Source organism: Neopsephotus bourkii, unplaced genomic scaffold, assembly GCF_033783945.1.
Source record: "Neopsephotus bourkii isolate Nb327-2 ecotype Australia unplaced genomic scaffold, CSIRO-AGI_Nbou_v1 NB_705, whole genome shotgun sequence".
In the NCBI taxonomy this organism is placed as follows: Eukaryota; Metazoa; Chordata; class Aves; order Psittaciformes; family Psittacidae; genus Neopsephotus; species Neopsephotus bourkii.
The window spans coordinates 244243-258034 of record NW_026901204.1 but is presented as its reverse complement, the minus strand read 5'-3'; the positions used below and the strand labels follow the sequence as shown (position 1 = coordinate 258034).

Sequence of the window (13792 nt, the reverse complement as noted above, 5' to 3'; positions counted from 1 at the left end):
CCATTTCTACCCTGTTTCATGCTTTTCTTAGCTATTTTTAAACTGGTTTGGCCTATTTCTAACCGTTTTTCTGCCCAAACTCTTTTTAAGTCATTTTGGCCATTCCCAAACCATTTTTGTCCAGATCTTACCTATTTGTTGCCATTAGTAACCCCTTTTTGCCCTTTCCTGACTTGGTTTAAACCAGTTTTTATTCATTTCTAACCCCTTTTATCTCCTTTGTGCTATTTCTATACAATTTACAGTCATTTCTGTCTTAGTTTTGCCCATTTCTTACCAGTTTTAAGCCATTTATGGCTATTTCTGCACTATTCATGGCCATTTCTACCCTGTTTTAAGCTTTTCTCGGCTATTTCTAAACTCCTTTGGGCTCTTTCTAACACTTATCTGACCAATTCTTATGCTTTTTAAGCTATTCTGCCCATTTCCATACCATTTTTATCCAGTTCTTAGTAATTTCCTGCCATTTCTAACCCGTTTTTGCCCTTTCCTGACTTGGTTTGAACCATTTTTGGCCCTTTCTAACCCATTTCAAGTCTTTTTTTGGCTATTTCTATACAATTGCTGGTCATTCCTATCTTACTTTTGCCCATTTCTTACCAGTTTTAAGACTATTTTGGCTGTTTCTAATCCATTTTTCCCATTGCTAACCCATTTTAAGTCTTTTTGGGCTATTTCCAAACAGTTGATATCCTTTCCTATCTTATTTTTGCCCAATTCTTACGAGTTTTAAGCCATTTATGGCTATTTCTGCACTCTTCATGGCCATTTCTAGCCTGTTTCAAGCTTTTCTTAGCTGTTTCTAAATTGGTTTGGGCTCTTTCTAACACTTATCTGGCCACTTCTTATGCTTTTTAAGCTATTCTGCCCATTTAAAAAACTATTTTGTCCAGTTCTTAATAATTTCCTGCCATTTCTACCCATTTTTTGCCTTTTCCTAACTTGGTTTAACCCATTTTTGGCCCTTTCTAACCCTTTTGTGCCCATTTCTAACCCATTTTAAGCGGTTTTCTTTTTACTATTTCTAAACAATTCCTGGCCATTTCTTATTCATATTTGCCCTTTTCTTACCAGCTCTGGGCCTTTTTTATCTTTTTCTAACCCATTTCTGCCCATTGCTAACCCATTTTAGGTCTTTTTTGGCTATTTCTGAACAATTGATGGCCACTTCCATCTTATTGTTGCCCATTTCTTACCAGTTTTAAGTCTCTTTTGGCTATTTCTAAACAATTGGCAATTTCAAACCTACTTTGTCTTTTATTTCTATTACTAAACAATTGAATGCCACTTCCATCTTATTTTTGCCCATTTCTTACCCTTTTGAAGTCTTTTTTGACTCTTTCTGAACAATTTATGGCCATTTCTTGCCTGTTTTGAGCTTTTGTTAGCTATTTCTAAACTGGCTTGGTCGATTTCTAACCGGTTTTTTGCCCAAACTATTTTAAGCCATTTTGGCCATTTCCAAACCATTTTTGTCCGGTTCTTACCTATTTGTTGCCATTAGTAACCCCTTTTTGCCCTTTCCTGACTTGGTTTAAACCATTTTTTATTCATTTCTAACCCCTTTTATCTCCTTTGTGCTATTTCTATACAATTTACAGTCATTTCTGTCTTAGTTTTGCCCATTTCTTACCAGGTTTAAGCCATTTATGGCTATTTCTGCACTATTCATGGCCATTTCTACCCTGTTTAAAGCTTTTCTCAGCTATTTCTAAACTCCTTTGGGCTCTTTCTAACACTTATCTGACCAATTCTTATGCTTTTTAAGCTGTTCTGCCCATTTCCAAACCATTTTTGTCCAGTTCTTAGTAATTACCTGCCATTTCTACCCATTTTTTGCCTTTTCCTAACTTGGTTTAACCCATTTTTGGCCCTTTCTAACCCTTTTCTGACCACTTCTAACCCATTTTAAGTGGGTTTTTTTTTTTTGTTTTGCTATTTCTAAACAATTCATGCCCATTTTTATTGCATATTTGCCCTTTTCTTACCAGCTCTGGGCCTTTTTTATCTTTTTCTAACCCATTTCTGCCCATTGCTAGCCCATTTTAGGTCTTTTTTGGCTAATTCTGAGCAATTGATGGCCACCTCTATCTTATTGTTGCCCATTTCTTACCAGTTTTAAGTCTCTTTTGGCTATTTCTAAACAATTGGCAATTTCAAACCTACTTTGTCTTTTTTATTGCTACTTCTAAACAATTGAATGCCACTTCTATCTTACTTTTGCCCATTTCTTACCCTTTTGAAGTCTTTTTTGGCTCTTTCTAAACAATTTATGGCCATTTCAAGCCTGTTTTGAGCTTTTCTTAGCTATTTCTAAACTGGTTTGGCCTATTTCTAACCATTTTTTTTTCCCAAACTCTTTTTAAGCTTTTTTGTCCAGTTCTTACCTATTTCTTGCCATTAGTAACCCCTTTTTGCCCTTTCCTGACTTGGTTTGAACCATTTTTTATTATTTCTAATCCCTTTTATCTCCTTTGTGCTATTTCTATACAATTTACAGTCATTGCTGTCTTTTTTTTTTGCTCATTTCTTACCAGTTTTAAGCCGGTTTGGGCTATTTCTGAACAATTCACGGCCATTTCTTGCCTGTTTGAAGCTTTTCTTTGCTATTTCTAAACTGTCTTGGGATATTTCTATCCCTTTTTTGCGCAGTTCTAACACTTTATAAGCCATTTTGGCCATTTCCAAACCATTTTTGTCCAGTTCTTACCTATTTTCTGCCATTTCTAACCTGGTTTTGCCCTTTCCTGACTTGGTTTGAAACATTTTCGGCTATTCCTAACCCATTTCTGCCCATTTCTAAACTATTTTGTCTTTTTTGGCTATTTCTTAAAAATTGATGGCCATTTCTATCCTATTTTTGCCCATTTTTTACCAGTTTAAAGAGTATTTTGTCTGTTTCTGACCCATTTTTCCTATTGCTAACGTGTTTTCAGTCTTTTTTTGTCTATTTCTAACCAATGGCTGGTCATTCCTATCATATTTTTGCCCATTTCTTGCTAGTTTTATGCCTTTTTTTTTTTTGCTATTTCTAACCATTTATGGCCATTTCTAGCCTGTTTTAACATTTTCTTAGCTATTTCTAAACTAGTTTGTCCTATCTCTATCCCTTTTTTGTCCAGTTCTAACTCTTTTTAAGACATTTTGGCCATTTCCAAACCGTTTTTGTCCGGTTCTTACCAATTTCTTGCCATTTCTGACCTGGTTTTGCCCTTTCCTGACTTGGTTTAAACCATTTTTGGCCCTTTCTAACCCATTTTCAGTCTTTTTTGGCTATTTCTTCGCGATTGTTGGTCATTCCTATCTTATTTTTGCCAATTTCTTACTAGTTTTATGCCATTTTTGTCTGGTTTTGGACTATTTATGGCCATTTCTTGCCTCTTTTAAGCTTTTTGTAGCTTTTTCTCAACTGGTTTGGGCTATTTCTAACCCTTTTCTGCCCAGTTCTAACTCTTTTTAAGCCATTTTGGCCATTTCCAAACTCTTTTTGTCCTGTTCTTTACCAGTTTCCTGCCTTTTTTTAACCGATTTTTGTCCTTTCCTCTGTGGACAGGCTCCTGGCCGTGTGCTGTCTGCGCAGGTGTGCAGCAGGCCCCTTTCTCTTCCTTCTTTACTCATGTCCTTTTAGGGTTCGATTTCAGAACTCTCTGGCAGGCAAATGGTACTCCAACTTACTGTTGAATTACAGCAGCATTTTGCAGCAGCTTAGTTTTATAGGTTGTACAAAGGTAGTCAAGCAGTTGTGCAAGCCTGGTGTTAGCAGTCCTCGCAAGGTCTGCATGTATCAGGAGGTGATGGAGTACTTCCGTGTGGTTGTGCTATTGTGGCAAGTATCCTTTAGGAACTTAAGTCCTCCACAGCAGTAGAGGAGAGTGTCTCAAAGCAATTTTTTAAGGCTCCTTCCAGAGGGCACAGAGGAAATGCCCAGTTATTTGTTTTTGCCCTCACACATTAGCTTTAGGTACAGGGGCTGGACATTCGCACCTCAGGAGGTGGTTCATGGGGAATCTGAGAGCACTGCCGTGCAAGGTTGTATACACATGGACTTTCAAGTGGATACGTAAGAGTGGCTATCCATGGTGGTAGCAGCGTTGCAGAGCTCACTGTAAGTAGGTGAGGCCCAGCAGCAGCTTTCTGCCCTGGTATCTTAGGCTTAGCAACAGGGGCGGATGTTTGCACTTAGGGAGCTGGTTTCTGGGTTGCCTGAGCATGCTGCCCACAGAGGCTTGACACAGATGAACCTTTACATGGATAAGCAGGAGCGGATGGGCATGTTCGTGGCACTGTTTCTGAGGACACTGTGTGTAGGTGAGGCCCAGCAGCAGCTTTCTGTCTTGCTGGCACCGGAGGCTTAGGAGTGGAGTCTGGATGTTTGCACTTTGGGGTTTGGTGGCTTGAGTGTAATTTGGGGTGTTTGAAGGTGGTTTGGGGGCATTTCCGGAAGGGTTTGAGCTGGTTTGGGGGCAATTTGGGCTGTTTGTGCATAATTGAGGGTAATTCCAGCCATTTGGGGGCATTTGGAGTGCATTATGAGCTGCTTTGGAGCATTTGGGGGAGTTTGGGTCTATTTGGGTCTGGGTTAGGACAGGTAAAGCCACTTTGGGGGTCATCTGAGCTGATTTGAGGCAATTTGGGGGGCGGATTTTGGGGCAGTTTGTGGCATTGCAGGCTGGTTCAGGCTATTTTGGCAGACTCAGCTGCTCTGGGGCCTTTTGGGGGCAATTTGGGCAGGTTTGGGGGCACTTGGGGTGAGCTTGGGATATTTGTCTGGTTTTAAGGCCATTTGGGGCAGTTTGTGGGGTTTTTTTTTGCTATTTTGGGGCAATTCAAGCTAGTTTTGGCTGAGTTTTATGTAATTTGGGCTGGTTTGGGGGTATTTCAGGTGGGTTTTGGGGCACTTTGAGCTGGATGTGGTTAATCTGGGCATGTTTGGGGCACTTCGGGTGGGTCTGCAAGCAATTTGGGCAGGATTCTCTAGGATGCTTTCTATAGGATAGCGGTCGAGTCAACACAAGGGTTTCAATCAGGTCCAACCTTCCCTGCAAGCACCAGCCTCTGGAGCCACTGTGGGCTTCAGTCAGGTCTGACCCCGCCTCTTTAGCGCTGCCTCCCCCCAGATGGACTCCTCCAGCCTGGGTCCCTTCCACATGGTGTGTCCTTCAGGAATAGGCTACTCCAGTATGGATTCCCTGTGAGGTCACAAGTCATGCAGCAAACCTCCAGTGTGGGCTCCTCTCTCCAGTGGTTCTGCAAGGAGCCTGCTCCAGTGCTGGCCTCTGACAGGGTCACAGCCTGCTTCAGGGATCCCCCTGGTCCGGTGTGGGCGTCCTCCCTGCGCTGCAGAGGAATATCTGCTCCGACATGGACCTCTATGTGCTTCAGGGAGACAGCCTGCCTGGAGCACCTCCTGCCTCCTTCCTCCCTGATGTTGCCTTTTGAACAGCTGTTTCTCTCACACATTCTCACTCCCCTCTTTCTTTTGCTGTTGTGCAGCATCTTTACTTTTTCTTAAATATGCCATCACAGAGGCACTACCACCATTGATGCTGGATTCTGCTTTGGCCAGTGGTGGGTCCTCGGAGCCATTTGGTTCTGTACAACATGGGGCCAGTATTCGGTGTCTTCCCAGAGAAACCAACCTTGCAGCCCCTGCCCTCTGCTACCACACTGTTGTGCATAAACCACATAGAAGGGTGCTTTGATCTATCAGGAAACTACCTACAAATCAGTAACATCTGAAGGTATAAAATTTGAATTAGAAAAATCTCACTTTCAGATGTTTTTATGCAAACCAATCAACCACTGTAATAAACAAGCAAAGGAAGTCATCTCCATTATTACTGTGTGGAAGTTCAGATGCATTTCCAGGAACTTGTACTTTAGTCACAAATAGCCAGGTTAGATGAACAAGTAAACCAGTGAAATTCATTGCCTTATGCCACAGATATGCCAAACTTTTACTGTTACACACAGAGAGAAACAAAAATTCTCATGTACCAGGATTAGCTCATTTTCCCTACAAAATGCAGAAATTGCCTCCTCAACTATTCATTTCCTTTCCAAAAGCAGAAACTCCTCCATAAATAATAACTGCATCTGCAAAACTCCTTTCTAGCATATGCCTTTCAGATGACACAAACATCCCCTTATACACACACCCCTTCTTCACTTTGTGGGACCTGAGGCTCTTTGCCAAACTGTTGGAAAGAAAATGCAAATGTATGAACCAGAAATGCTCCAGCAGATACTGGCACCTAATTCGCAAAGAGGACTGTATCTTAAGTCATACCTTTTCCTTTAGCAGCGAGCTGAGGCTGTTTCCTCATTAATACATTGGCCACTATAAATCTTAATCTTAAAAGCCAAACTGCCTTTGTGTTTCTGCTTAACTGATTGTCTATCCCAGCTGCAACCAGGACCCTGATGCCAATAAGTATCACAGTCAGGCCCCACAACCGAGCTGGGAACTGAAACAGCTCCAAGAATCTCACTGCAGAACTTCTTTTGTGACTTGTTATGTTTCATCGCCATGGTCACGCACAGCTTACAATCAGCAGCATTCCTTAGAGAGCACAGGCTGGCAATCAGCAAATGCTGTCAAATAGAGCGGGAGCAGCAAGCCACGAGAAGCTATCTGGAAAATCCATGAAGACCACAGGAGCAGGGAAGGTCAGTGCTTTCTTTAAAACACCCACCCCATTCTGTATGCCAACTGCCACAAGGCCTGGCTTTCCCATGCAGATGTAGGAATTTCTCTAGCATTCATACAGCTCTACAGGTGCCTTTCCCCTAAAACCACACAATTAGTATTAACTCAGTTCTGCTATTGCCTGTTGTGATACCCTTCTGGGTCAAGTCTGTTTCCCAAAACAACTGCAATGATTTCTGTAGAGTCTTCTGTCTCCCCATAACCGCTCTACTTCTGATGCAGCTGCCATATTCCCAGCTTGGAACCTGTTCTGCTATTACTGTGGCAGGCGATTTTTGTATATTTATTACATTTTGTTCACTTACCTCCCTGAATTTTGCATATTTTCTTTAAAAAGGGTCACCGTTTGTATTATGATACGGTAACTTTTATGTTCATTAAAACGTTCTCTCGAGTTCTAAATCCTTGATTGCACTGTTCCTCTTTTGAATTAGTTTAGAAATTCAGCACACAAGGTACTAGTTACCCCTCTATTTTGCTACTATATATATGCAAGAATCATTAATAGAATCATACAGAATCATAATTAGGGTTGGAAAGGACCTTAAGATCATTCAGTTCCAACCCCTTGCCATGGGCAGGGACATCTCAGACTAGACCATGTCGCCCAAGGCTCTGTCTAACCTGGCCTTGAACACTGCCAAGGATGAAGCATTTACCACTTCTTTTGGCAACCTGTGCCAGGGCCTTACCGCCTTACCACCCTCAAAGAACATCTTTCTTGTGTCTAACCTGGACTTCCCCCGTTTAAGTTTGAACCCATCACCCCCTTGTCCTACCACTACAGTCGCTGATGAATAGTCCCTCTCCAGCATCCTTGTGGCCTCCTTCAGATACTGGAAGCTGCTCTGAGGTCTCCATGCAGCTTCTCTTCTCCAGCTGAACAGCTCCACCTTTCTCAGCCTGTTGTCATAGGGGAGGTGCTTCAGCCCCTCATCATCCTCATGCTCTCATCTGGACTTGCTCCAACAGCTCCATGTCCTTCTTATGTTGACACCAGAACTGCACACAGTGCTCCAAATGGTGTCTCACAAGGGCATAGTAGATGGGCAGGATCACCTCCTTCACGCTGCTTTTGATACAGCCCAGTACACGGCTGGTTTCTGGGCTGCAAGCGCAGACTGAACCCAGCTCAGTTCAGTTTCTCTAATAATGATGCACTTTCCTTCCTTTAGTATCTATTGTGGACTTAACTGTGCCTCTTAGATTGCAGGTATCTCAGGAGCTTTAAAACTTAACGTTGCATGTTAAAAAAAATAATAAAAAATCCCCTCCTGAAATGAATAGTTGAAAAAAAAAGGCAAATTCTTAATGTAGCATTGCAGGCACAGTGCTCACACTGCCTGAATATATATTGAAATTATTACATTATCACTTACTGTTATTTCAACAGTTCCCTGCCTCATTCACATCACAGAAATTATGCTAAATACTAGACATCCCTTTTCTATGCTATATTTTAATAACTTGATATATACAGAAGGTCAATTTTTAAAAGAGCTATATAGGGCACAATCGTTATTCTGCCACCTTCACTTGGTATCTCACAAATGTTGCAAAACGTCTTCAAACTTATTCCTCAAATTCAGGAAGTGTTTAGCTGTACTTACCAGTGAACCTGTGCCACAGTCAAGACCAACAAAACAAATATTCTGAACCTAAAGGAAAAAGCATGAATATCAGACAGGTACAGCTCCTGTCTTGCTGCTGTGCTTCATCATTCATTATCCAGTAATGTTTGACCCTCCTGGAAAACAAGCCTGTGCTCTAAACATGCATTTTACTCTGGTAAATTTTACTAGCATCTTGGTTCTACTCCTCTCCTGGACCTGATAGTTACAAACAAGGCAGTACTAGTTTGAGATGTGAAATCTGGGCATAGCCTTGCAGTAACCACAAGATGATGCAGTTCAGGATCCTGAAAAAAGGGAACAATGCAAATAGTAAGATCGCAGTCCTGGACTTTAGGAGAGTATAGAGTTTGAGCTATTCAGTGTCTGGAAGAATCCCATGGGAGATGGTCCTTGAAGAGAAGTGCAGGAGAGCTCCTCCAATCTCAAGAATGGCCCATCCCAAATAGCAGGAAGTCAAGCAAGGATGGCCGAAGGCCTACACCAAAGACCAAGATGCTCCTTACAAAACTCACAATGTAAAAATGATGAATCATCCAAGTGTCAGGATCGCACAACCCAGGATGAATACAAAGACACTGTCCGAATGTGCAGGAAGCCAAAGTCCATCTGGAATTGAATACAGGAAGGGATGTGAATGGCAACAAGAAAGGCTTCTACAGGTATATGAGCAGTCGAAAGACCACCAGGGAAACATGGCCTTTTAGCTGAAAGAGGCAGAGGATGAGTGACAGAGGACGCCAAAAAGGCTGAGTGCACTGTTTGCATTGGTCTTTACTGGTAAAACTGACCTTGCAGAATCTGAGGTCCCTGAGGCCAGGGAGAAAGCCTGGATCAAGGAAGCCTTGCCCATAATGGAGGAGGATCAGGTTAGGGAACATTTCATTTAAACAAAATGAATGTGCACAGTTCTACTGGAGCTGACAGGATGAAGAGGATGAAAAACTTTTTTACTGTGAGGGTGGTCAAACAGAAGGAACAGGCTCCCTGGTGGGCTTCTAGAGCCTATGGAGCATGACCAGCAGGTCGAAGGAGGTGATCCTGCCCCTTTACTCTGCTCTCGTGAGACCTGACTTGGAGCATTGTGTGCAGTTCTGGTGTCCTCAACATAAAAAGGACATGGAACTGCTGGAACAAGTCCAGAGGAGGGCCACGAGGATGATCAGGGGACTGGAGCACCTCCCATATAAAGATAGGCTGAGAAAGTTGGGGCTGTTCAGCCTGGAGAAAAGAAGGCTGCATGGAGACCTCATAGCAGCCTTCCAGTATCTGAAGGGGGCATATAGGGATGCTGGGGAGGGACTCTTCATTAGGGACTGCAGTAATAGGACAAGGGGCAATGGGTTAAAATTTAAACAGGGGAAGTTTAGATTGGATATAAGGAGGAAATTCTTTCCTGTTAGGGTGGTGAGGCACTGGAATAGGTTGCCCAGGGAGGTTGTGAATGCTCCATCCCTGACACTGTTCAAGACCAGGCTGGATGAGGCCTTGGGTGATATGGTTTAGAGCGAGGTGTCCCTGCCCATGGCAGGGGGGGGAACTTGATGATCTTAAGGTCCTTTCCAACCCTAACTATTCTATGATTCTATGTCCTTAGAAATACTCAAAACCTGACTGGACACATAACTAAGCAACCTGCTGTGGTTAACCCTGCTCTGAGCAAGGGGCTGGACTAGGCAATCTCCTAAGGTCCCCTGCAGCCTCAGCTGTTTGATGGTTCTGTGAATGTGTCCTATCAGTGATGAGTGAGTAACACAGTAGGAAGTATCAGACCAGAATTCCTATGTGCAGTGTGAAGTGGTGTGTGTGTGTACCCAATGCAGATGAGCTGAAGCAGGATGCTTGCTAGAAACGCATTTCCAGTCAAGAACAAAAGAATGTGGCAAACCACTCCTGCAAACCACTCCTGTTACTCCCAGTGTGGACTCATTCTGCCCACCCAAAATGTCCTTGAAATCTTGAGAGTTTAAAAATAAAATGATAAAGTTTTATTATAAAAATAAAACATTGTGTTTGACCTACTATGCAGTGCTTTGTCACATACCTGCCACAGGCCAAGAATACATAGTCTACTGCAGAAATACAAATTGATTAGCTATGATAATATTGTGCTTTGGAATAACTTGACCAGTATAAATAGAAAATGACACAGGTAGAACGAGAAGCCTCTCATGCAGCCTTAATCAAACTGTCTTTATTAAAGGACTGATACCTTCTCAGCAAGAGACAAGCCAGAGACAGAACAACTCGTAAAAACACAGAAAACCAAGGCATGGTTACCAATGTACTCTGACAAAGTTGTAACATCTTCCTCATGATAGAGTAAGCCATTTTACCTTAATTTGACTAAAACACCAAAGCAAATTTCAGGCTACTTACCTATAACGGAACCAAAATGGAACACAAAAAAAGAGATGTTGAATCGATGTTCAGCCCTGAATGTTGTGTACTTATCTCCCACTCACCATCTCTGAGAGAAGAATTCAGTCCTAGACAATGCGCACATCCATACAGCACATTCAACATTCCATCAGAATCCATGGCACGCTTTCCATGGCCAGATCTGGGAGGATGTTTCTTTAGCCATTACTGCCTTTATGGTCATTATTTCACTCTCTATATTCATAAATATTTAGTTATCTGTGTCATATCTCAAATGACATTATAGTTTAAGATGATGTCCAAGAAGTTATCAGTTTATGTTACCTCAGGCAGTGGAAGGATAAAAACATGGTCAGTCTCCAAAATGAATGAGTATCTTGCTTGATTACTGAATCCCGAGATTAAAATTGGTTGCAAAACTTCCTTTTCTGCTCTCATTTCATAAGAAAATACTGACTGAACTTTCTAAATCCAGGAAAAGGATTCAGCTGTCTCTTCAAATACAACTGCAGGACATAGCTTTGATGGAGGAACGGGGCTTAATCTGTACTACTGTCCATAACATTTTCTACAGATAACTTCCAGTCCAGCCTGATGACTTAGCACTTATGTTTTAGAATTTGCTTTATGAGTATGGAAGTTTTGGGCATGCCTCTGTTAGCACTTTAGTTCTTAACTTGCTGCTGAAGTTTTAAGGACAAGGTCTACTGCCTACAGAAAGACAGTACAATAATTGGCCAGTGGAATTTGACTTTGTACTCCAAACTATAGAAATAATACAGCATTATACAATAAAAGAGAAATATTAAAAAGATGTGTATTTTTAGATTAGCAGAACTACTTTTTAGCTAACTAGGAATATAAAAATTAAAATATGCATTTGTGCATGTTTCAACTCACAACATAGGCCAGACATGAAACATTTAGCCCAAATATTCTAGCTGCCAGAATAATCACTGAAAACATAAGAACATAACAGGACATGACAGGGGAGAAAAGCAACACTCATACGTATGGCATAAATACTTGGTTAGAATTTGTCATTTTTCATTCTGTTACAGTTTGCCAGTGTTTGATACTCACAGTGTGGACTATGGCATCCAAGACAAAGCAGAAGAAACAAGACACCACACGTGCTGGGAAAAATAAGCAAGAAATAACAACCAAGAATGGAGATACATGCAAAGAAGTAAGTGACATGGAAATACTTGCCCAAGAGAGAAAAACATACTTGCAGAAGGAATACAAGGTTGTTACTGAACATATGAACACATATATGGGAAGGATGGAGTATTTCATGCAGGAAAATAAAATTCTAGAAAAGGAAGCCCAACAGAATCAGGAAGAGGGCAATGCTTACCTCTCTTACATAAAAAAACACAGCCAGAAGTGCCAGGATCTGATAATAACATTAAATGACCAGAATCACGCTGATCTGTCTGAAATTGGGATGCAGAAAGATAAGCTCATTTCACAATACACAGAAAAAGAAAAGGATGTAAGGAGCAATCTGATAAACATGGAGTCAAAGTACTCTCTTCTGAGCATGGAGGTTGAGGACCTGAAGCCTTTCAATGACCCATCTTATCAAAAGGAACAGATAAAAAAGATTAAGCAGCTGGAAAAGGAACTGTTGGTCACAAAGATACAGCATTCAGATGAAATGCACAAAATTAAGAGCAGATTTCTGCAGGCCAAGGATGACTGTAAGATGGACTTTCAGCATAAGATCCACGTTCTCACCAAGAGAGCAGAAGCAGCAGCAATACAATCTCTAATTCAGCATATCAAACAAGTAAAAGCAGAGAATTGGCATCTGCGGCAGGAATTGCTCAGACTCATCCAATACTCAAAAATCCTTAAAGAAACTAAAGTTCAATTGAGAGAGCAGCAGGAGCAGCTTCTTAGGGAGAACCAGTACATTCAGGACATGGCACACGCCAAGACACTGTCTACACAAGCATCAGGTGCACAATGCAACTGGTGAAACCTACAGGTCTCACAGCCTGTTCAGATGTGCCCATTAACCTCACTCATGCCAGTGCCAGCAGACATTGCTGGACTGCCAGCTGCTGCCACCATTAACTAAGTAACAGTATAGAGAAGAAAATACTCTGTGGGAGGATGGATTGACACAGCTCATGCTCAGCACATGATCCAGACAACAGATCTTAAAAGTAACATCAGCTGTAAACCATCTATATTAAGACATTTGAAACTGCAATCCCTTCATGTCCCAGAATAAACAATGACATTTTCTCTTTGAAATCAGACTTTTGTGTTTCATTAATTAGTAATTTTCCATGAGCAAGTTATATTCGTAGGCAGTGAGGCAAACTTCATCTAAAAATACCATAGTACCCAGTGTAGGCCAGCTCTTACTTTTAGCAGTATTCATTTTCCCAAATCTTCTACACAGCAAGGATTTATTTTACCTTCTGCTAGTCTCCAAAGAAGAGAAAATAAATAAAACCAAATCAAGGAACCAAATCATTTACACAATATAAGCAGTTGAGGTATTTGACCCTTGGTCGTAACTATCAATAAAATACTTTCATTTAACATAGAATCATAGAATAGTTAGGGTTGGAAAGGACCTTAAGATCTTCAAGTTCCAACCCCCCTGCCATGGGCAGGGACACCTCACTCTAAACCATATTACCCAAGGCCTTGTCCAACCTGGCCTTGAAGATGTGCATATCAATTTTTACCTCATCCTTTTCTTGCTTTAGTGTTTCACTTGAGAAGCAAGACGTAAAGAGTTGTTTCTAACAGACTTCAGCTACATTCTCTTTCCAAGTTGAACATTTCTGAGTTTCAGTTACCTCACTGACAGTGACACCAGAAGTCACTCTTAGTCCAAGTTTTAACATTCACACTGGGCTGTTTTATACAGAAGCAGACCTTTGTTTCAATTGGAAGAGACCTCAAAGTAGGATCAACCAGAGCAAGGCCACTTTCAGTGCTTTTTAGTATCTCCAAGATCTCCACATCCTCTCTGTGCATCCTGTTCAAATGTTTTGCCACACAAGTAAACAAAAAAAAAAAGGAAGGGAAGGGAAGGGAAGGG

At 41.5% G+C, this 13792-nt stretch overlaps 1 protein-coding gene across 3 annotated transcripts; it reads left to right on the top strand.

The window, feature by feature from the left end:
• The first annotated feature begins 5387 nt into the window (after positions 1-5387).
• On the top strand, positions 5388-12990 carry CCDC166 (coiled-coil domain containing 166). 3 transcript variants are annotated; one of them, XM_061353911.1, is made up of 3 exons: positions 5388-6669; positions 10544-10662; positions 11784-12990. In XM_061353911.1, the coding sequence occupies exon 3, from the start codon at positions 11816-11818 to the stop codon at positions 12707-12709; it is 894 nt and encodes a 297-aa protein (XP_061209895.1). In that variant the 5' UTR covers positions 5388-6669; positions 10544-10662; positions 11784-11815; the 3' UTR covers positions 12710-12990. The 3 variants fall into 3 exon arrangements, with proteins under 3 accessions (XP_061209895.1, XP_061209893.1, XP_061209894.1); XM_061353909.1 differs by lacking the exon at positions 10544-10662 and having other exon boundaries at positions 5389-6669; XM_061353910.1 differs by lacking the exon at positions 5388-6669 and having other exon boundaries at positions 9928-10662.
• Positions 12991-13792: the final 802 nt, after the last annotated feature.

What these genes read in the sequence shown, in the direction of transcription:
- CCDC166 (XM_061353911.1), top strand. Translation starts at nt 11,816, where the DNA reads ATGGCATCCAAGACAAAGCAGAAGAAACAAGACACCACACGTGCTGGG.